Source organism: Argentina silus (genome assembly GCF_951799395.1).
Source record: "Argentina silus genome assembly, chromosome: 1".
Classification (NCBI taxonomy): Eukaryota; Metazoa; Chordata; class Actinopteri; order Argentiniformes; family Argentinidae; genus Argentina; species Argentina silus.
The window spans coordinates 11,195,206-11,215,929 of NC_139655.1; the positions used below are offsets into that span (position 1 = coordinate 11,195,206).

The 20,724-nt window shown below is 44.2% G+C and overlaps 1 protein-coding gene across 4 annotated transcripts in view; it reads right to left on the reverse strand.

Annotated features, from left to right (window-relative positions):
- Nucleotides 1-20,724, reverse strand: part of oxsr1b (oxidative stress responsive kinase 1b) — a 42,137-nt gene that overhangs the window by 3,064 nt on the left and 18,349 nt on the right. The window contains exons 4-18 of one of the 4 annotated variants that reach the window (XM_083672612.1): nt 14,147-14,288; nt 7,756-7,811; nt 7,482-7,591; nt 6,873-6,974; nt 6,569-6,702; nt 6,299-6,347; nt 5,482-5,547; nt 5,233-5,355; nt 4,835-4,900; nt 2,990-3,025; nt 2,624-2,788; nt 2,397-2,455; nt 1,524-1,576; nt 416-484; nt 159-223 (exon numbers count right to left, since the gene is read on the reverse strand). In XM_083672612.1, coding sequence (XP_083528738.1) covers nt 159-223; nt 416-484; nt 1,524-1,576; nt 2,397-2,455; nt 2,624-2,788; nt 2,990-3,025; nt 4,835-4,900; nt 5,233-5,355; nt 5,482-5,547; nt 6,299-6,347; nt 6,569-6,702; nt 6,873-6,974; nt 7,482-7,591; nt 7,756-7,811; nt 14,147-14,288 — 1,295 coding nt within the window. Of the gene's footprint in view, nt 1-158; nt 224-415; nt 485-1,523; nt 1,577-2,396; nt 2,456-2,623; nt 2,789-2,989; nt 3,026-4,834; nt 4,907-5,232; nt 5,356-5,481; nt 5,548-6,298; nt 6,348-6,568; nt 6,703-6,872; nt 6,975-7,481; nt 7,592-7,755; nt 7,812-14,146; nt 14,289-20,724 lie in introns of all 4 variants that reach the window. The other 3 variants (XM_083672613.1, XM_083672611.1, XM_083672614.1) reach the window with 3 other exon arrangements.

Consider the following 20,724-nt stretch of genomic DNA (forward strand, 5'->3'; position numbering starts at 1 on the left):
ATTAGCAAATAAGCATGTTGTAGAAAGAAGATAGATGCTGAAAGAAGATTGTATGGCTGAAGTATAGTAGCAGTTATTTGCAAGAACAGACAATCCTTGGTTCATAAGAGGAACTGGATTCTTCTTTTTAAAGGATACTGTACAATACGCTCACTTACCAGCTTGAAAGTGACATTTTTATTGGTTTGAGTATCGTCGACTATTTTCTGCAAATTGGCAGCAACTGAAAAGAGAGAAGACCATGTTTTAATTCCACCACACATAAAATATTACCATCTTTGCGGTCAACATCCAGTTCCCCAACTCACACACTCACTCACACAGTTGAGGAAGTAACAGAATAAAAACAATACTTGGAAAATACTCATAGGGGATAATAGGACAGATTTGTTATAAAATGGGCTGTCCCACGAACCTATAACTAAGTCCCTCCCATCCACCAGGCCCGCTGACACCAGCTCCTGGGAGACGCCGTCTGCCGTGTCTGAGGAGAGGGAGAGAGAGCGAGAACACCAGGCCGTCAGAACCAGCACCACACACAGGTTAACATTGACCAGGCCGTCAGAACCAGCACCACACACAGGTTAACATTGACCAGGCCGTCAGAACCAGCACCACATACAGGTTAACATTGACCAGGCCGTCAGAACCAGCACCACATACAGGTTAACATTGACCAGGCCGTCAGAACCAGCACCACATACAGGTTAACATTGACCAGGCCGTCAGAACCAGCACCACACACAGGTTAACATTGACCAGGGTGGAAGGGGTTGATGCTTGTTGGTAATTCATGGTAAGCACAAGTTCAAGTTGACTCTCATATTGGCCCAAATACTCTATAACAACTTGTGGTTAATGGTTGCAATAAAAGAGTGCATGTTGACCCACTGAGAAGAGGGTCAACATAGGTACTATACTGCACTACTTACTGCACTACTTACTGCACTACTTACTGCTCATATATTGCACTACCTGTATATACTGTTCATTGCACTTTCTGCTATTTTGCACTTCTGGTTAGACGCTAACTGCATTTCGTTGTCTCTGTACTTGTACTCTGCACAATGACAATAAAGTTGAATCTAATCTAATCTAATCTAATCTAATCTAATCTAATCTAATCTAAAAGAGGTCAAAAGCAGCTGATTTTGCCTTAGGTTTACCAAAACAGCTCACCAGCATGTCATAAGTAACTTCAGTTCAGAATGTCTAGAGTTTCTAGCCTGGTTTGTTATTATGCTTTGAACAGTATTATCTCAGTGCCAGCAGGTCAGATTACTTTTCACTCACATTGTTTTTCTATCAACATAGCCAAACCATGTTTGACTCTACACTCGTACTGTAACCACAACAACCAATCACTCAGGCCTAGCCTCTGTCCTACAGCCCTCTCCCACTGAGTCCCCATGGAGGGTTGTGGTAAAAACACCTCTGACAGATCTGATTCATCTGACAAAACCCAGTTATTTGTCTTTAAGTAATTTGGACATGGTGCTGTGATATCAAAGGACTCCACTCACCTCGTCCTGGCATGAATTCAAAGCGTATGTCGTTTAGCTCCTTCTTTAAGTTTCTGGAAAATAAAGTGCAGAAAAATTGTGTAAGATAGACCATATTGCTATCAAAGTAAGGATAAACACATTTAAAGAGGCATTGAACTGAAAGCCATACTGGACAATATTAGTGGTCCTCTGTGGCTCAGTTGGTAGAGCATGGCGCTAACAACGCTTAGGTTGTGGGTTTGATTCCCGCTAGGACCATATATACTGAAATGTATGCACTCACTGCAATGTAAGTCGCTTTGGATAAAAGCGTCAGCTAAATGGCATATATATTTTATATAGATATTATATTATATGGACAACTGGGACAAATCCAATCACTGTTTTAAAGGTTTGTGCTGGTGGCTTACAAGTAAGGTCAACAGTGTGTTAGTTTGATATCATCCTATTGGGTCTTGACTTTATTGTCAGTCAAACTATAACTGTATAATTTAATTCCCCCCAGGAGTTGCCCCTTGTTATGTCATGCCTAGGAATGTTTGTGTTCTGTTCATACTGTATCATTCCTTGTGGCTGCATGGATTCCTTGAGGGCCTTCTAACTGCCCTCTACTGGCCATTCACGGGACTACAACTGAGGAAGTACATCCCAAAAGTGTGAACTCAAATATACACTCACTGAGCACTTTATTCTTCTCATGGTGGAAGCTGTTTTGAGAGCAAAGGGAGGCCCTAGCCAGTATTAGTATAGTGTTCCTATTAAAGTGCTCGGTGAGTGTATGTATGTGGGGAAAAAGTACAATGTTGAGACGCTGTTAAAACTATATTTGGAGGAGGACAACTGGTTGGGTGACAGGGAAATGTGCCTCACAAGGAAAGCAGATACACTTACCTTAACCTTAATACCAAACTGATGGGAGATTTAATGGCATCACTTGCAGCAGTTGGGGCCTGTCGAAAGAGAGACCGAAAAACAGATGAGGGGTCTTGTGACAACCAACATAGCTTTTAAAGGACTTCAAACAAGAGATGTTCAGTGCCTGATGCTTGAAAGTATGTGCAATGCACTAATGTTAAATGCATTAATTTGGAGATGTAGTGACCACATTTCTGTCTAACCTGGGTAGGAGTGGCAGCAGCAAGTAGGCCCGACGTGGGGGCCAAAGCCTGGGCAGCATGTTGGCCGCTGGCTGGGGCAGGGGCCTGGCTGGCAGCCTGAGGTAGTTCTGCTTGGCCTGGGGCCTGGAGGTGACTACTACTTAAAGGCTCTGTCGTCTGAAAAACCTGCAACAACAAACAAAACACACGCAAAGTGTGAATGAGGATCCAGACAAAGCCATATAAATGCCATGCTAATCTAAGATAACTTTTCAGAATGAATTTCCACAGACAGCACCAAGTACTACATTATTCCTAATAAAGTTGAAAACCCCCCCAAAAGATCTGAGAAAATGAAAATCACAAGAACTCCCATTTAGAACCCACCTCTGAATTTTGCGATCCCTCCTTCACTCTGGGTGACTTTAAAAGACAGAGAGAACAGAGGTTAGACTTTTAGAATGTCCCCTGGGTGTCCCGCCGAGCACCGGGCTGGCTGAAGCATGGCACACACTCGTCTGACACAGAGAAAGCAGGCCGGACTGACTGTAAGGCTCCCTCGTTCACCCCACCTCACTCATCACTAGTATCTTCACTTGATTTAGAACATCTATACACATCAAGGATGTATACGTTTGTTTAGAACATCTATACACATCAAGGATGTATACGTTTTCGTCAATTGTTTCTTTGTTGTGGGAAGGATACATTTTGAGCACAAGTATTGATAACTGAGAGTGAAAAGGGAAACGAGAAGAACAGTCATTTTAGAGCGTGGTATCTTAACAGACTCACACACCTACAGTACAGTGAGCAGCTGGGTGAGAAAAGACCATCCATTACAGAGCATGAACAGGGCCTGTACTGTAATTCAGGTCAGCAAAAGGAAAGCCCAGAGTCCAAGCAGTGTAAGGACAGAGAGAGGAGAAGCTTAGTGGAGCAGTGCAGATGAAGACAAAGTGACTGGGTGAACTAGTGAGAGGCCATGTGGCGTCTGTCTGAGCTAATGGCAGACAGGACATGGGCAGAGGAGTCAGTATGATCTAGACAAGGCTACTGGAAGGTCAGACTGTCACTCTGAGACATCTCTCTGGTTATCATAGAGCTCATCAACTCACTGATTACTCATGTGATAATGCTGTTTCCCTAATTACAGAAGAAGAATGGTTTAATTTTAGTGCCAAGGAAAAATACAATTATATGATGGATGAACCAAGCAGACATTATTCCAAAAAAGGGATAGGGATGGTTCTTTTCAAAAGGTGCTGCAGGAAGAAATGTTCAGTCAATTTGTAAGAGCAAAAAGGTACTTCAGATTGAGATTAATTCCAGCTCCCCAGTTTGATTGGATGTTAGTGCTCCGATTCAAGATCACTTACAGAGTCAATAAGTAATCTGACTTGTATTGATTATGGGGTTGATTTGGTCAGTACAAATGAAAATAAATGTCAATACAGATGGCTTCCAGGAAAGGTACCTCCCCCACCCATTTAAAGAATATCTCCAAGTAAATCTAATTTCTTATTACTGATCTTACTCATAATCTCTCTAACAGCCAGGGGAACTACAGCTGCAGCGACCATATGTATGGTGTGGTTGGGCACAGTTAAATGCAATTTCCGTTTTAAAACAAATCCTTTATGAGGTTTTGATGCACCTCCTTGCCAAGTTATGTAATGCAAGTAAGTTCACATCCACTATAAGCTCTAAAAGAAATGCTATCAGTGTGTTCATGCGTGCTAAACGCATGTGTCAGTGAGGCTGTAACATACTCCGCAAAGAAAATTACAGGGGTCAAAGGTTCTCTCTACAATTTCTCTTTCATGGGCCCTTTTACCATGCAAAGGTAAACGTAGAGAAAACAGAAAACAATTCATAGAGGGACTTTCAATGTTACCATTCATACAAGTAAATAAAACAACCTACTGTGTTATATTAGTGTTATTACGATACTGTAAAGCCTAGCTGTAGAACATTTGTCAACAATTCACATCTTTATAATTCTAACCGCACAAAGAATGATTAACACTAGGAAGCCTCTCTATAAAAGGAAGTTTTCTGTTACCTCCTGCCCTAAGTTCTCTCTTCTCTCCCCTCCTCTCCCCTCCCCTCTGTTCCCTTATAAGGCCTTTCCTGCTCTACTGGTCACATGTTCCCTATCTAACTGCTGGCAGAGGGAGTCCTTCCTTGTTAGGGGAGAGCCATCTGTATTCTGGGGGCAAGAGTGACAACCCTGGCTGAGGGCAGCTCGAGTGGGAGGGTGAAGCGCACTTGTCGCCTGGGCGCAGGCCTGGGCTGCTGCTCCTTCACCGTCAAACACAAAACATACACACACACAGTGTACACTAGGTGGTGAATGCTGGACACAGGACAAACACAGACAGACATGTACTCTCTGAAAATGAGACTAGAAGACAAACTGAGTGTTACTCATAGCGGAAAATGTTTTAGGAAATGTATGTGTCTGTGTGAGAGTGTATGTGTGTGTCAGGGGAGGCTGGTGGAGGTAGACATCAGAGGACGGGCTCATTCTCGCACGACAAAGAGCCTGTCCCCCGATTTCTCCCTCCACCAGCCTCCACTGGTGTGTGTGGATACGTGAGAGAGAGCATGCGTTATGTAAAACTCACCCGTAGAGCTGCGACAGCAGCCTTTCCTTCTTCACTCTCCTCGTCCAGCTCATCATCACTCCACTCCCACTCCCCATCCTCTGTTTTATGCAGCCGACCACTGGAGCCTGGCACCCGACGCACCTACACAAAAACACACACGTCCACGGTTTGGTGATTCAAGGCATTGAACCCCATAAGGATAAAGAGTTCATGTTTGATTGAGCTATAGCATGTGAGGTAGGCAAGATTCCCCCTTCGCTCTCTAACCTTTTTTGACCTTTCTGTTATTGTCGGTGCCCGCTGTAGTAACTTCTCCTGTAAAAACTCATTGTTCTGCAGAGGGGAACAAAAACAGTAGTCTGAAATCCAGAACTCAAACTAATTAAAAAAAACATCCATTGAAAATACAGTGGGTAATAAAATATCTGTCTTTAGGACACAATAATGGAGAGCATTGTTCATTTCTGATCCTGTACCAATTCAAACCAAGCTCCAGTTGATCACAAAACAAGATTCGCCCTCTGTTGGACTCATATGGTAACACTGCCACAATTCCTGGCCAGGGGCATGTACACCAAACCCAATAGGATTTGGCTCTCCAAACTGCTGAAAGAGCACTCCAGTTGTTCCCGTGGGCACTGTATCGGATTGCCGGAAGCTGCAGATAGGCTGCTTATCCCTGCCTTTGTTTAAAAGAGCAGCACTTGCCCAGTAATGAGAGGAATGCTGGACAGACCTCAGCTTGGTTTGAATATACAGTGCAGCCAAATGAGATTCAGGGCAACACAACACAGAGCACATGCACAAGCACAGGGTTTTTAGAAGTAAAAACCAGGCAACTGAACACATACAGCTCTACATTTCCTAAATGAACGACTGAAAAGATCATCCACACAAAACCAGGCTTCAGTATTAGTGGAAAATTAGAAGAGCTATACAAGGCTCACACACACAGACACGCACATGTGCACTCACACGCACCCTTAGGTTATAGAAAAGGCACAAAGGAGGGGTCAGAGACAGGAGCAGTGCTGAGTCAGTGATTGAGTCAGTCTTTGAGACAGAGTGAGAGGCCCCTTCTCACCTTTGCTTTCTGGAAGAATTTATGCTTTAACAGCTCTGCAGACGTTGGCCTGAAAAACAGGACAACTTTGAGGAAACAGCCCTATATGACTCATGTCTCTCCAAAGGCACAATGACTTGGCTTGTGAAGACTATTCCATACTTCAACTTCATTCAACACTGTAATATGCCAGTTAAATGAATGAATGAATGTCTCATATGAAGCTGTTGACAGGAAAATGAATGATAGTTCGGTGGTTTAGGTAGTTAGGATTGGGATTTGAGGGGCCACCTTTTCTCTGGGTCCTTCTGTAGACAGAGTGAGATCATCTTCCGGAAGGATTTGCCGTATTTCTTCACCATCTCCTTGTCTGTGATGCCCGTCTCTAGTCCAGGGGGGTCGTTCTGCAGGGTCAGCATGAGCACCTGCAGAAGGGGGGTATTCATCAGGGAAAACAACTAATCACCCATGCATACGATACTGTATTCCAGCCATAATGGCAATGAATGAAATGCGATCTTATCTCTGCATTTCTGTTGAGTATTTGGATTTCTGTGATGTGGATGGGTGGAATGAAAGACAAGTCCACGCTCACCTTCATGGGGGGATATTTGTGATAGGGAGCGGCACCAGTGGCCAGCTCGATGGCTGTGATCCCAAAGCTCCAGATGTCTGCTTTGAAGTCATAACCCCTAACCTGCAGAGACATAAAACTATCATCAGCATCTATAGATCCGCTCTGCGCTTCAGCAGGGTCTTAGAGCACTGCAGTGTCCAAGAAGAGGTGACGGAGTTCAAATAAACAAAGTTCCAAATTTTAATTAACTGAAACATTCACTTCAAATCGGAAGAGCACATGTCCTTGAACATGATCACAGTAATACTCTGTCTGCTAGGCGAGCGCAATAAACCAGATTGCACTTGTTTGATGGAAATGTGCTCTTTGTGAAATAGTTGGATATTTCTCATGCTTGAACTCTTTCCTCTGCCTTGGTCTTTTCCTAATTTCAAAGCTTTCTTAATCTGAGAAAGCAGACATTTGTTTAATGAGAGCTGTGAGAATTTTGTTTGCGAAGTGCTTCAAATGTTTGCCAATTCTTCTGTCAGCTAGCAAGGCAAGGCTAGAGCCCAAAAAAACGTAGAGCAGTGTCTGTGCCATTTCCATGGTAACCACCTCATCAAATAATCAAATCTGAACACAGACCTGCTCCATGACCTCTGGAGCCATCCAGCACGGCGTTCCAACAAATGTCTTCCTCACTTTATTCCTAGTGATGTCACCACCGGCAGCTAGGAAGGCACTGACGCCGAAGTCTGGAAGAGGAAAGGGAAAGACAGTGACCAGGGGACAGAGAGAGTGTGAGTGTGTGTGTAACCAGGGGACTGAGAGTGTGTGAGACAGCTACTTCCTCTTCACAACTCATCTGGCCCATCACTGACAGACCCAGGTAAAGGTGTCATTGCTTTGGCCCAAATACCTGCAATTTGCACTGAGCCGTCTTCCCCGAGTAGAATGTTTCCAGCCTTCAGGTCCCTGTCAGAGAAAGGACAAGAATTCATATGAATGCACCTCACACACAGCTGTTAGTGAAAGGCTGATGTAACTGTTTGAGGGAGAGTAGACCAAAGTAAGAACATTCCTGGCTTTGCACAAGCCCACGTAACATTAACTTTTAGGCAAACATTAAACACATAATAACTTCCAAAGGTGACATGGTTGGCTTCGACGTCCATTTTAGGCAAGAGAGGCCAAAAATGTAAACTCTTTTAGCCCACATCAGTAAAACAAAGAGCTAAGTGCACAATACATTCCTAGACTCATAGGTAAGGTTTTTTTTCCAGGAGATGCAGAGTCATTGTGATTATACCAGAGAGCTCCAAAGCCTCCACCCATCAAACACACTTTGCTTTATCTCTGCTTTATTAGCACTCTGTGCAGTCTCCAGTTAATTTGCTCATTCCCGTTGAGACTCCCCCGGTGGCGATAAAAGCATTCTGCGGGGACCACGTTCAGCCTGCCTGTCTGCACACAGTGAAAATGAACACTCTGCCACCTTACTGGCCAGACAAAGGGGGGGTTGTCATGGCGACAAACATGCCACCCAAAAGAAAGTCTGCAAGGGTTAACTAAGAGACGAGACATTATGAAAAAAATAAGGGCAGCATCATATCTCCCAGCACAGCAGCCATCTGTCTGGAGTGGACTGTCTGATAATGATGTAATTAAGACGTTCAGAGAAACACAGACAGATATGCCTGTGCTGACAAACAGTGAAGTCATGACAGTGAGACAAAATTGTCATTCCTCATGTTAGGTGGATGAACTACACATGCATCCCCAAAAACAAAACAAAACCTTAATAAATTTCCTCAGAACGTCCCTCTGAAAGTTTACATTGATGTACTGTATACAAATCAATGCATGGCAATAGGCATGTTGCAGTACAATAACAGTTCAACTTTATTCCAGTGGGGGGCACTAGAGTAAAATACTACAACTGTGGAAATCATTCCAGTAAACCAATAGGACTCAATGAGCATAGAAATAGACTCAGACACTGGAGTGAGTACAGTATTTCAGAGAGGAGAGTGTAGAGGGAACAAAGCCTCTTTGTTGCTTTAACACATTGCATGGCAAATAATAAAAATAAAAACATTTTGGAACACATATGTTGCGAGATGATTCTGGCGGTTGGAAAGATTCCTCGGCTACTCAAACATGTTTCATAATTGGTTGCATATTGCTGAGGAAGGGGCCCGTAAGCTCCACTGGGAGGGAAGAGGAGAAGCTAAATAACACCCTCTTATGTTGTAGTACCTCTCTGCTTAACCGCTCCACTCTCTAAATCCAGGAGCTGGTCTTCATAACCACTTACAGGGGGCTGTGTGGTGGAAAGGCTGATGGGTTCAGCAGGTCAGTGGGGTCTTTGTTAGTAAAGCAGTACTACATACTTGAGCAGGAGGCCCTTTCCACATAAAGAGCTCCAGTAAATACACCACATGTTAAATTGGATCGTAGCGACAGTATAGAGGTAGACTGAAGCAGGGAAACGTCAGCACAGAGAAGGAATTCAACTAATGAGAGATATCAGGCCCACAGGCTGAAATCCTAGAGGGGGATTCCCACTGCTGAGCTAATGAACTGCTAGCATACAGAAACTTCAGAGGAAATCGATTTTTTTTCTTTTTTTTCCTTTGGACATACAGTGTGTCCTTACAGTAAGTCGTTCTGACAAACACTCCTCATAGTCCATATGTAGACACACAGTTTTCCTTTGGACACACACGCACACGCACACGCACACACGACTGTTGCATTATGTTGTGTTGTAATGATCTTGCAGAGCAGGAGGTGGAGGTGGTGGTGGTGGGGGGGGGGGGGGGGGGTTGGTTGGGACTGGGAGGGGCTGAAGATGAAGAGTGGATATGACAGATCTACAGTGTGGGACCACAGGCCAGGAGGCCCATGCCTGTATGAGCATGCTCTGTGGAGCTCCCACTTGTTCTAACACCACTTGACTTCATAGATACTACAGGAATGATGACCTTCACTGCTACATCTCTGTAGTTACGCACCCTTTCATATCTTCTACTTGTTGCACAGACAGTGTTTTTCAATATATTAAAATTGAATTTGAATATATAACTGAATGAATAAATCATTTTACCTCATAGTATCCAGTGATTCAATAGGTTATTCTTTTTAAGGGGTAGACAGCTGCACTGTGCTCCACCTGAGGGTGAAATACAAGCCCTCCTCAATCCTGAGTCCATATCCCAAAATACTTAACCACGCTACCACACCCAGGGTGTGTGTGTGTGTGTCTCTCTCTCTCTCTCCGCAGGTTAGAGGGAGATAGGTCCATATACGCCCCTACCAATCCGACCAGTGATCTAGATTCATCTGAGACCAGTTTAGAATTCAGTTTCTGTATCATACCAGTGAAGACTAGGGTGAATTCTGTGTGACTCACATTGAGGATGTAAGTCTGAAAATCCAGACACAGATTTTCTTCTTATTCTTTTCACAGAGCTACTTCTGACCTGCTCAATTCAGATAAAGGGAGAATAAAAAGGGGTGGATTAAGAGGGAGTGATGAAGCAGGCTGATTACCTCTCTGCTGCATTCATGTAAATGAGCTGAGGGAGAAGAGCTTTGGCGGCTCTGGTTCACTGCAGCAGTGTCTAACGCCGCCAGACAAAAGCTGCAGATCATCATTTACATTCACAGGAGAGGAGGAAGAGGAGGCACCCTGCACCACACTGGAGGAAATCAGAACTCACGATCTTACCTCATCCCACATTCCTCACTACGTCGTGTAACCTTATGTGAGTGGCTGTAAATACAAGCCCAAGGAAACATGCTGTATAATAGACAGCTTAAGTTGCCACATCAAGATTATGTCTTTGGCAAATTTCCGTACGTATCAAAAACAATGCCAGTTAACCAACAATACTGCTGTAAAATGTAGTATATCACAGAATGATGCCTGAACAACACACTAACTCAGTTATTTACAGCCCATTGAGAAGTTAACATGGCTGTAGCCACGTCGGAGCGGCAGTGGTATGAAACTGATTTATACTCTTCATCTGGCCCCTTCACACCTTGTCATAGCGTAGGGTCACCTTCTCTGTGACATCACATCCCAGTGCCAGGCGTCCAGCACCTCTCACACAGCCATAAAAGAGGCTTGATGTTTATGGACCTTCACCTTGAGGCTCAAATATCTCCTCCACCTCCCTCCCCTCCTTCACCTCCCTCCCTCTCACCCCTCCTCCACCTTGACCTCTCACACCCCTTCTCATCCCCTAATACTCTTCCTCACTCCCACACTTCTTCACCTGCTCATATTTCCTCTCCCTCTCTCTCTCACGTATCCTTCACCTCTGCATGTTCATGCTTCCTTTTCTCCCCTCCCCTCCTCTCCCTCATGATCTCTTCCCTGGAGTTCCACAGTCGTTAGCAGAACATTACCACGCCAGACATGAACCACTACGCAGACCAGAGCCTCCTCTAGTGCCGTCAGGGGAATAATGGTTTCCGGAGATGAGATGAGGGGTATCATTGCCTCACCATTCTCTTAAGACCACGGTTGCATTCTGTGTTTCCCAATGACTTTCTCACAGGATAAAGGCTTCCTGACACAATCCATCTCATCGCTATGAACAATACCAAGGAAAAGAGGGGAAGGACACATGGGAACAATTATAGAGCTTACATCAAGTGTAACCATACAAAGAACTGGAATCTCTCTCCTTTTCTTCATCTCCCTGAAGGACGGAGGGATGATGCTAAGGACGAAGCCTGCCTTTGAAAGTCTCTGTCGGCCCTTCTCAGGCTTCTGTCAATGGGGAGGTGGAGAAGTTCACTCACTTGTGGCAAATGTCTCTGGGTGAGCCCAGGCCCTGGGACTCTAATTACATTCTTCTGCGTTGGGCATCATGTGACACTACCTACCCCCCCCCCCCCCTCCCGCTCATATGATCAGAACACACACACACACACACACACACACACACACACACACACACACACACACACACACACACACACACACACACACACACACACACACACACACACACACACACAGACCGATCAACTGATCATGTTTTTCTAGCACACGCTGGACTGGCCAAGGCCTCCCTCCCTTAGCACGTCTACACACCCACTGCTGTGAGCCCCCCCTTCAAAAACATTCTTCCCCTACAGCACCACCTCAGAGCCTGGGCAGATGTGGCCATGGAATGCTCTGTGAAGTCCTGCCCTCGCATCTCCTAGGCTGTAGGGATAACAGCATGTGGAGAAGGGAACAGGAATCACTGTTTGAAGAAAAAATATCTCCCTTCTCACTTGGACAAATAATCCAGTCAGGCCGTGCGAGACTTGGAGATGAACTCCTGAGAGCTTTCCTTGTAACCACAGGAGAACAGAGGAGAGGCTGTCTCAGCGATGCGTCCTGAACGCTACAGCTCTGGGTTGTGTTCTCTTCATGCAAGGTTAATGAGTGTGGATCACCCTGTGTGATGGCTCTGTTTCCTCTTAGCCCCGCTCACGCTCCTCCGGGCGTTGGTTAGTCATTCAGATCACAGGTAGATTTCTGCCGGCGCCGGAGGAGGAAACCAGCCACCCTAGCCTATCTTCCCCTCATTGACATGCTGCTCTGAGCGCCGCAGAGTACTTAACCAGGCCATGCATTATTTACATACACGCTGCCTAGCCAGCCTGAGTGTGGAACAGGGATGAAAACAAGGGACACATGAAATGATAGTGATTAATATTCAAAAGGAGAGGCAGCGGTGATTTGCAAGGCCGTCATTTAGATTGCGTCCAAGTAACGGGTTCAGAGTAGGGGCTTAAAGGCAATCCTTTTTGTAATGACTTAAAAAGGCTTGCAAATGTCTGTCCTTGACATATTCCATGGTATTGATGACACCTGATGCATATTGACAATGTTACTTTGAATGTTTTTGCACAGTTTGATAGGCACTTCGCTATTGTGCATTCACTTACAGATTATGAAGACTTGTCCATGAACATGCCATTTCCATTTCATCAAACATATATAAAGGCTTTTATCATATAGCCTAGCTAGAGCTTGCCAGTTGTTGGCTTGTTCAAAGGTAACCAAGGTCTAGCGATCCAAGAGATACAGTATGTATCTTTAATACTAGGGATGGCCATTTACAATGAATTTTTTTTTCGAGTAATCATATAACAAATTATACACTCCAATTTTAACACTTGCACTTAGAGGGAAGCTCAGTGTGTACCGAGCGGACAGACAAAGTGGAGATGAGGGGGAAAATCTATTCAGAGAACTCATTTGCTTTATTTGTTGCCTAATAGAAGCTACAAAGCTGCTAAACCGAATCAGAACAGACACTAGTTAGTGAGTCTAACTAGTTAGAAGCACAACCAACTTTAGAGTAACTGCTGACTCTGTTGGGAGGCAGGAGCAGCAAAGATGTGTGATCTATGAATGCACTCAGGAGCTGAGAGCAAAGCAGAGGAGAGGCATAACAATGGAGGGGTAAGTAAAAGGTTTAGGCCGAATCAATAGCCAGCTAATCGCAGCCATTTCTTACCATCATATTATATTATTATATTATATTATTATTATTATATTATCATCAGATCACTCAGTACGGCCTGAATTTACATGGCAATTATTATGTATTTCAATCCATGAAAACAAACTGGTAGCCTATTGCATTTGGTGACAACATTATTACTTGCCGTTAGTCCGTCATCCTCTCGGCAATTCGTTAAAAAAAAACTAAAGAAAAGAAAAGAAAAAAAAAGTCTGTTTGAGCACTCAAGTACTCATGCCCATCCCTATTCAACAGCAAAAGGTTGGATGGAATGGGTTTCTGATGGAATGGGTTTCTGATGGAATGGGTTTCTGATGGAATGGATTTCTGGTGGAATCCATCACTTTGGCCTCATACACACCACCTTTGAAGGCAAGGCACACGTTTTGATTGCATTCGCTACATCACTTGCCAGTTTCACCTTGGGCAACTACACTACTGTGTCCCTGTAGAGCTCCCAATGATGTCTGTGACATTTAGCAGGGGAGGGATCTGTCTGAAATGCCATGTACATGTGGCTCGGCTGCCGCTCCTGATGGACAGCACCATTCACTTCCAGTTTATGTCCGTCGTCTGAAGGAGTCTGTGAAACGAGCTTGAGGGCAAGATTGAGAGGAGTTATTGGACAGCCGCAGTCCTTGTACTTCAGGGACACCTTCATGCACATATAATATAACAGTTTGTGGGTATAATAACAAAGTTGTGACCACTGGCCATTTTACTGGTTCATGACCCTGGCTGTCAGTGTGAAAGTCAGTGGTCTCACAGTACCTGTGGATCTGTCCATTCTTGTGTAGATACTCCAGCCCCTCCAGCACCTCTTTCAGCATGGTGGCTATGCTGGCCTCATCTAGGACGCCCGTCTTGTGTTCACCCCGTGATATGATGTGCTTGATCACGTCCAGCATAGAGCCTGACAAACATAAACACACAACACAACACAGGGAAGGTCAATGTCAAGTCAAAGACACTGGGAGAGGATGCTGTTGGCAGTATGGCCGTGTATCAGTTGCATTGATCCTATGTCTCTATTTGTGTATGGTAGTCAGTGAGGTGAGGACTTGACCCTGTCACGGCTTGCGAAGTTGTTGAGAAGGTCACTTATGTACTCTGTAAATACATTGACTCATTCCTAATAACATTAACACACACTAGACAGTTGAAAATAAGTCCCTCAAATTTGATTAAGAGAAGAAGACACAGCACAGAACAATAAAATGGGAGACGCCTTAAGAAAAAGGCTTTTGATCCAAAATGTTCCCATGACATTTTAATTTCGGCATGTCAAAAAAGCATAATGAGAAAGGAAGAAATCATTATCTTTATTAGTGCGTATTGTCCCTAACGTTTTGGCATGGGGCCCCAGAGAGACATGGGAACTCAGTAAGCTCAGGCCCACCCTGACCTGGTTAAGGCCTATTACAGGCCTGCCTCAGACGGGTTTCTGCTGAACAAAAGGAGCACTCTGTTGGTCTGTCTGATTTCCATCTCTGTGCAGGTCTCCCAGAATAGACTGAAAGGACAGAAAAGTGCCCTGTTTGACAAAGAATTAGGAATTACTAGTCCTGAAGAGCATTAGGCCTATACAGCTCTATCTGCACTGCACTGCACAGTCATACATAATCACACACACTCACACGTAAGCACAAACAAAACCAGGAAAAGCACTTTTCAAGGTCCTGGAATGTTGTCCTCAGAGTGGGCAGAGTGCCAGTATGATTCTGCCAGTGCGGCCAGGGCAGTGTGCCAGGGTAGGGGCACGCGGATATTTATCTGCTCAATCACTTTAGGACGCTCCCTCTCTCCTCCGCAGCTCAATAACACATTCATTTCATTGCCCAGCAGGGTCAGATAAGCATGGCCACCTTTGGGACGGGAGGACTAGACAGCATTATTGCAGAGAGGGAGAAAGAGAGGGACTGAGACAGAGAGATTGAAGAAAACAGAGAGGGAGGAGGGTGAGAGAGAGAGAACAGGGAGGGGGACGGAGAGAGAAGCTGAGGAAGGCGAAGTGTGAACTCACAGCCTAGAGTTTGATTCAGCTTAATGGCTGTGACAGAGACAAGTAATTGGGAGCAGACCCTATGTATGTGTGTATGTGTGCTCTTTAAGGCCCATTGAGAAATCAGCCTGGTTGCGGTTCTCTGTACAGTGCTGTGCTCACGCTCATGCTCGCGCACCCAATTCCCCCCCCCCCCCCCAACACACACACACACACACAAACACACACCTTTCCAGCTGCTCTCAGCTCCTTGTGAGGGAGTAAACGAACGAGAGAATGAAGAAGTGAGCAAGTAAGGAAAATGAGAGAGCAGGTGAACGTCACAAGTGACTGAGTGGGCAAGTGAGAGAGAGAACGAGAGCAGAGCATGTCAAGATGTCAGTGGCGGCCGGGCGCAGCCAGTCTGCATGAAGAGAAACATGGACAAATCAGGCAGGCAGGGGAGACAGGGGAGACAGGGGAGGCAGGGGAGACAGGTCCCACGCTCTCACCAATCTGTCACTATGATGGGGGGAGGAGGAGATATGGGGCAGGTGGAGGGAAACAAATTGGAAATGAAAGACAGAATGGAATACAGAATCAAAATGAAAAAGCAACAGCCTGGGTAGAAGTCAAGATGGAGAGTGTAGGGAAGAGAAAAATATAGAGGGAGATCTGAGAGGATTGCTTATAAGTTAATACATAAGTAAATAAATACCTCTCCAATCCTCTCAAATCTACAGGAGTGACTGATTTGGCTGCTCAAGGTTATGGACAGACCCCTCTGGAGTGGAGAGGGTGGAGTTCAGCCGGGACTCAGCCTGAGAGGATTCCTAAGTGTGAGAGAACGCCCCCCACACACACATATACACTCACTAGAATCTCCCGTTCTACCACATGCCAAATGTGTTCTATTGGATTCAGATCCGGTGACTGGGAAGGCCACTGAAGAACACTGAACTCATTGTCATGTTCATGAAACCAGTTTGAGACGACTTTTGCTTTGTGACATGGTGCATTATCATGCTGGAAGTAGCCATTAGAAGATGGGTAAATTGTGGGCATGAAGGGATGCACATAGTCAACAACAATACTCAAATAGGCGATGATTAATTGGTATTAACGGGCCCAAAGTGTGCCAAGAAAACACTCCCCACACCATTACACCACCTCCACCCCACCATGTGAAGGTGTACAGGTATTCCTAATAAAGTGTTCGGTGAGTGTGTATACTGTACACACACATACCCACAGCCGCTCCATGAAGTAGAACAACCTAAAACATCATGAGGGCATACTGTCAGGGCAAAGAATTAACACCCGCCACCCTCCAAATATAGGTAGATTACGGCATTGGTGGGTAAATCTGTAAATCTCACCAGCCACTTTAGCGGGTAGCCAACAATGGTTCGCAAATACTATGCTTCAATTTAAAACAGCTGACTGTAACTGCTGTGCATCTCACTCACGCTTCTCCTGACTTTCAAATGAACCCCAGAGTCCATGAGCTTTCTTAGTTACAACAACACCTCTGGTTACAATCTAAATAAAGCATCACAGTAGAGCTAGAAAACATGCAGGGGAAAATATTTAGCAGATATTTAGCAGATAGGCACGAAACTTAAAGCTTACTGCAGGAGGTTTGTTCTGTGCAGAAATACACTTTCAATGGGTCAGGGGTCCTGCTAATGAGTTTTTTTGTGATATTTGCCTTGTTGGTTTGAAAATAATTTGGCTGGTAAAAAATCTGAGTGGCTGGTTAATTTTTGCATCCACCAGGCATCTTGGCTGGTAGACCAAAAAGTTAATGTTATGCCCTGCATACTGTTTATGCCAGAGATGTCATCTTAGTACAGATTTATTATATTTAAATTGTTATGGCTCATTACCATCTAGGCTTTAACATGTGAGAGACAAGTAAAGTTCAATGTCAAATGCTTTGCGTATAAGTCTAACTGCTTCCAATGCAAAGAATACCTGTTAGGCTGGTTTGAACAATGTATTCAACCCCAAAGGAAGAAGTTACAAACTGAATAGCACTATTTGTAACAAGGCAGAGTTTTATTGAGCCCTACAACATGCACATTTACTGGAAAATAAACCACATAATGATCATTTCTGTGAATTGCCCCACAGGACAGCATATCATCTTGGACCAGACCAGCTGAATTGTTTTGGATCAATTCTATCAAGCTGAGAATGAACCTCCTGAGACTACTGTTCTCCCTCCAGCATCGTCAGTTAAACAGCACAGCAGTTTCCTCTGGACCATGAGTCAGCCAGTGCAGGAGGGATGAAAGAGAAACAGAGAGAGAGAGAGAGAGAGAGAGGGAGGGAGAGAGAAACAGAGAGAGAGAGAGGGAGAGAGAAACAGAGAGAGAGAGACAGATAGAGAGGGAGAGAGAGGGAGAGAAAGAGCAGTTGCCAACTGTGCCAAAGGCATGCAAGGCCGGGGGTGAGGAGTGGGACTGGGCTGGACTGAGGGTGGGGGTGGGGGTTTTGGAGGGGCATTTTCGGGCGACAATGTGGACTTAAAAGAAAAGATAAGCAGAGGAAGATCTGATATACTGTAGCATGTTGGTCACTTTTTGGATTCCACTTTTCTTTCCTCCTTTCTTTTCTCTAAGAACAGCCATACTTACCCTTTAGGCTTTGCATATAAGCTTTGCATTAAAACTTGCTTTGCATACAAGACTAACTGCCTCCAATGCAAAGAATACCTGTTGGGCTGGTTTGAACAATGTATTCAACTCCAAATGTATTCAACCACAAACTGAATAGCACTATTTACAACAAGGCAGAGTTTTATTGAGCCCTACAACATGCACATTTCCTGGAAAATAAACCACATAAAATGATCATTTCTATGAATTGCCCCACAGGACAGCATATCATCTTGGACCAGACCAGCTGAATTGTTTTGGATCAATTCTATCAAGCTGAGAATGAACCTCCTGAGACTACTGTTCTCCCTCCAGCATCATCAGTTAAAAAGCACAGCAGTTTCCTCTGGACCATGAGTCAGCCAGTGCAGGAGGGATGAGAGAGAGAGAGAGAGAGAGAGAAACTGAGAGAGAGAGAGAGAGAGACAGAGAGAGTGAGGGAAACCAAGAGAGAGAGGGAGAGAGAGAAAGAGAGAGCGAGAGAAACCGAGAGAGAGAGACAGAGAGACAAAAGAGCAGGTGCCAACTCTGCCAAAGGCATGCAAGGCCCGGGGTGAAGAGTGGGACTGGGCTGGACTGAGGGTGGGGGTGTTGAAGGGGCATTTTCGGGGGACAATGTGGACTTAAAAGAAAAGATAAGCAGAGGGAGATCTGATATACTGTAGCTTGGTTGGTCACTTTTTGGATTCCTCTTTTCTTTAGCCAAACAGGCTAAGAATAGCCATACAAACTCAAGACTGAGAACATTACAACATAGTAAACCCCAACAGTCAAATTCTAAATTTGACTCTTTTCATATGCAAAATGTTAAATGTCTATAGCAGTCACTCAGCCTGGGGCTACATTCCACTTGGAGTGTGTTCAATTGAGCCCCAGTGATTGTCAGAGAGGCATTCATCTCCTCAAACACATTCCTCAGCTTGCTTTGGCACGACTCATATTCTCTAAACTGTGTCTCAGTGCATCTCTCTCCTATGAGCGGTGACAGCTTGTGGTGTTTTAAAGAAATGGTTGGTGTGAATCGAGTAACCCACACAGGAGAAAGTAGGCTAGATTGAGCCTGCTCCTTCTCCTCTCCCTACAGGCCAGACCAAACTGCAGTACTGATATGACAGGCCTCCATGAATGACAGTCACAAACCTCAGCAGCCAGGCTATACTGTAGGATCTATACAACCAAGTCAAAAAACGTTTTTCTCTTAGTGTACAGGCCATTCTATCAGAGCCTTGATTTAAATGTGTATACCTATTTACAGTTGAAAGAGCATGCCTGGCGGACATCCTGAAGAAATTGCACCATTTGTCAATTCCTTTGCGATTGTAATGTGTTCCATACCTTGTCCTTTGTTGGGCATGATACTTAAGGAGAGGGACAGCAAGATGTTCTTGGAGTTACTTGGGTAAGCCCATGGTCTCCTGTGTTGTCCTCAACACACATCTACGTATGGTTAAAACTTAGTCATATGCTGCTTTGAAACTGTTAAATTGGTTATTTTGTTGATACTCTATTCTCATTCTTCCTATGTGAATTAATGTGATGTTGTGCACTAGATAAAGTTTCTGTTAAAACAGCAAGACATAATCGTGACTAGGTTATCACAGAGTTGAATCTAGGATCCGATATGATCGAGTGTCTGTCACACAGGGATGAGCAAATCATTATCAGTCATTATTAACCATGAAATATCTTTTGGAGTCAGATATAATGTAATGTTAACTTGTGTTAGTTGGTCATGTGACCACTTGTGTTGAGTTCGCTTCATCATGTCCAGAACCGTTTTAAGTAATTATTGGGAATAAATGTCTTATTTTTGACCTGTCCTCTATTCTTTAGTATTTTATTTCCAATTCTTTTAACGTGAAGTGAAGTTAAAGCAAAAATGTGTGACATGTAGCCAAGTAAACAAGAGTGTTGTACCAAGGAAGCTTGATTCAAGCAATTACTGTAGCACCCATTTGTCTTCATCTATGGGAATGGCAATTCAAGACCATAACTTCATTGTTAACTTGTAAATTACCCTATTACTCCCCCATTCTTCTGGGTTTGTTGTCTAGAAATGTTTGACTAGAAGAGCAAGTTGAAAAATAAGGCGAAAAATATCACGTCCAAATTTGATTAAATCGGTAGATTAATCAACTAATAGGAAAATATTTATGAACACATTTTTTTAAATCGACTGACAGGCCTATAATGTACATAGTGCATGTACATTCATACAGGCATGCGTGTTCATGTCCTTATCCTGAACATGCCCCTACTTCTGCCAATCCCATTCTGAGCTCACTAGACTAAGATACTCTGTCAAAACGTCACTGATAAATGATTAATGTTGATTAATCAGGGCCAAATTGGTTAATGTAAGAGTCAACTAACAGTTTTTTTTTAAAATTAACATTGGGTGTCACTCACGTGAATTGTACTTCTCATTGTTTGAGTTTCAGCTAATAACCTTCCTGTGCTAAAATGTGAGAATGTTGCCAAGCAGCTGAAGAGTATGCAGTCTGACAAGATAACATTGTTTTCAGGAATGGGGCCAGTAGGAATGTAGTGAGCTGTCTATTCATGACCCCTTTACAAACAATAACTGTCAAGATGAAAAGACATCAGGACTTAAACAAATAAACTGTCACATACTGGGTGTCACTAATGTTGCAATCAGTGTTTGATACCATTTCTCATCCCGTTCCATGCATTACAATGAGCCG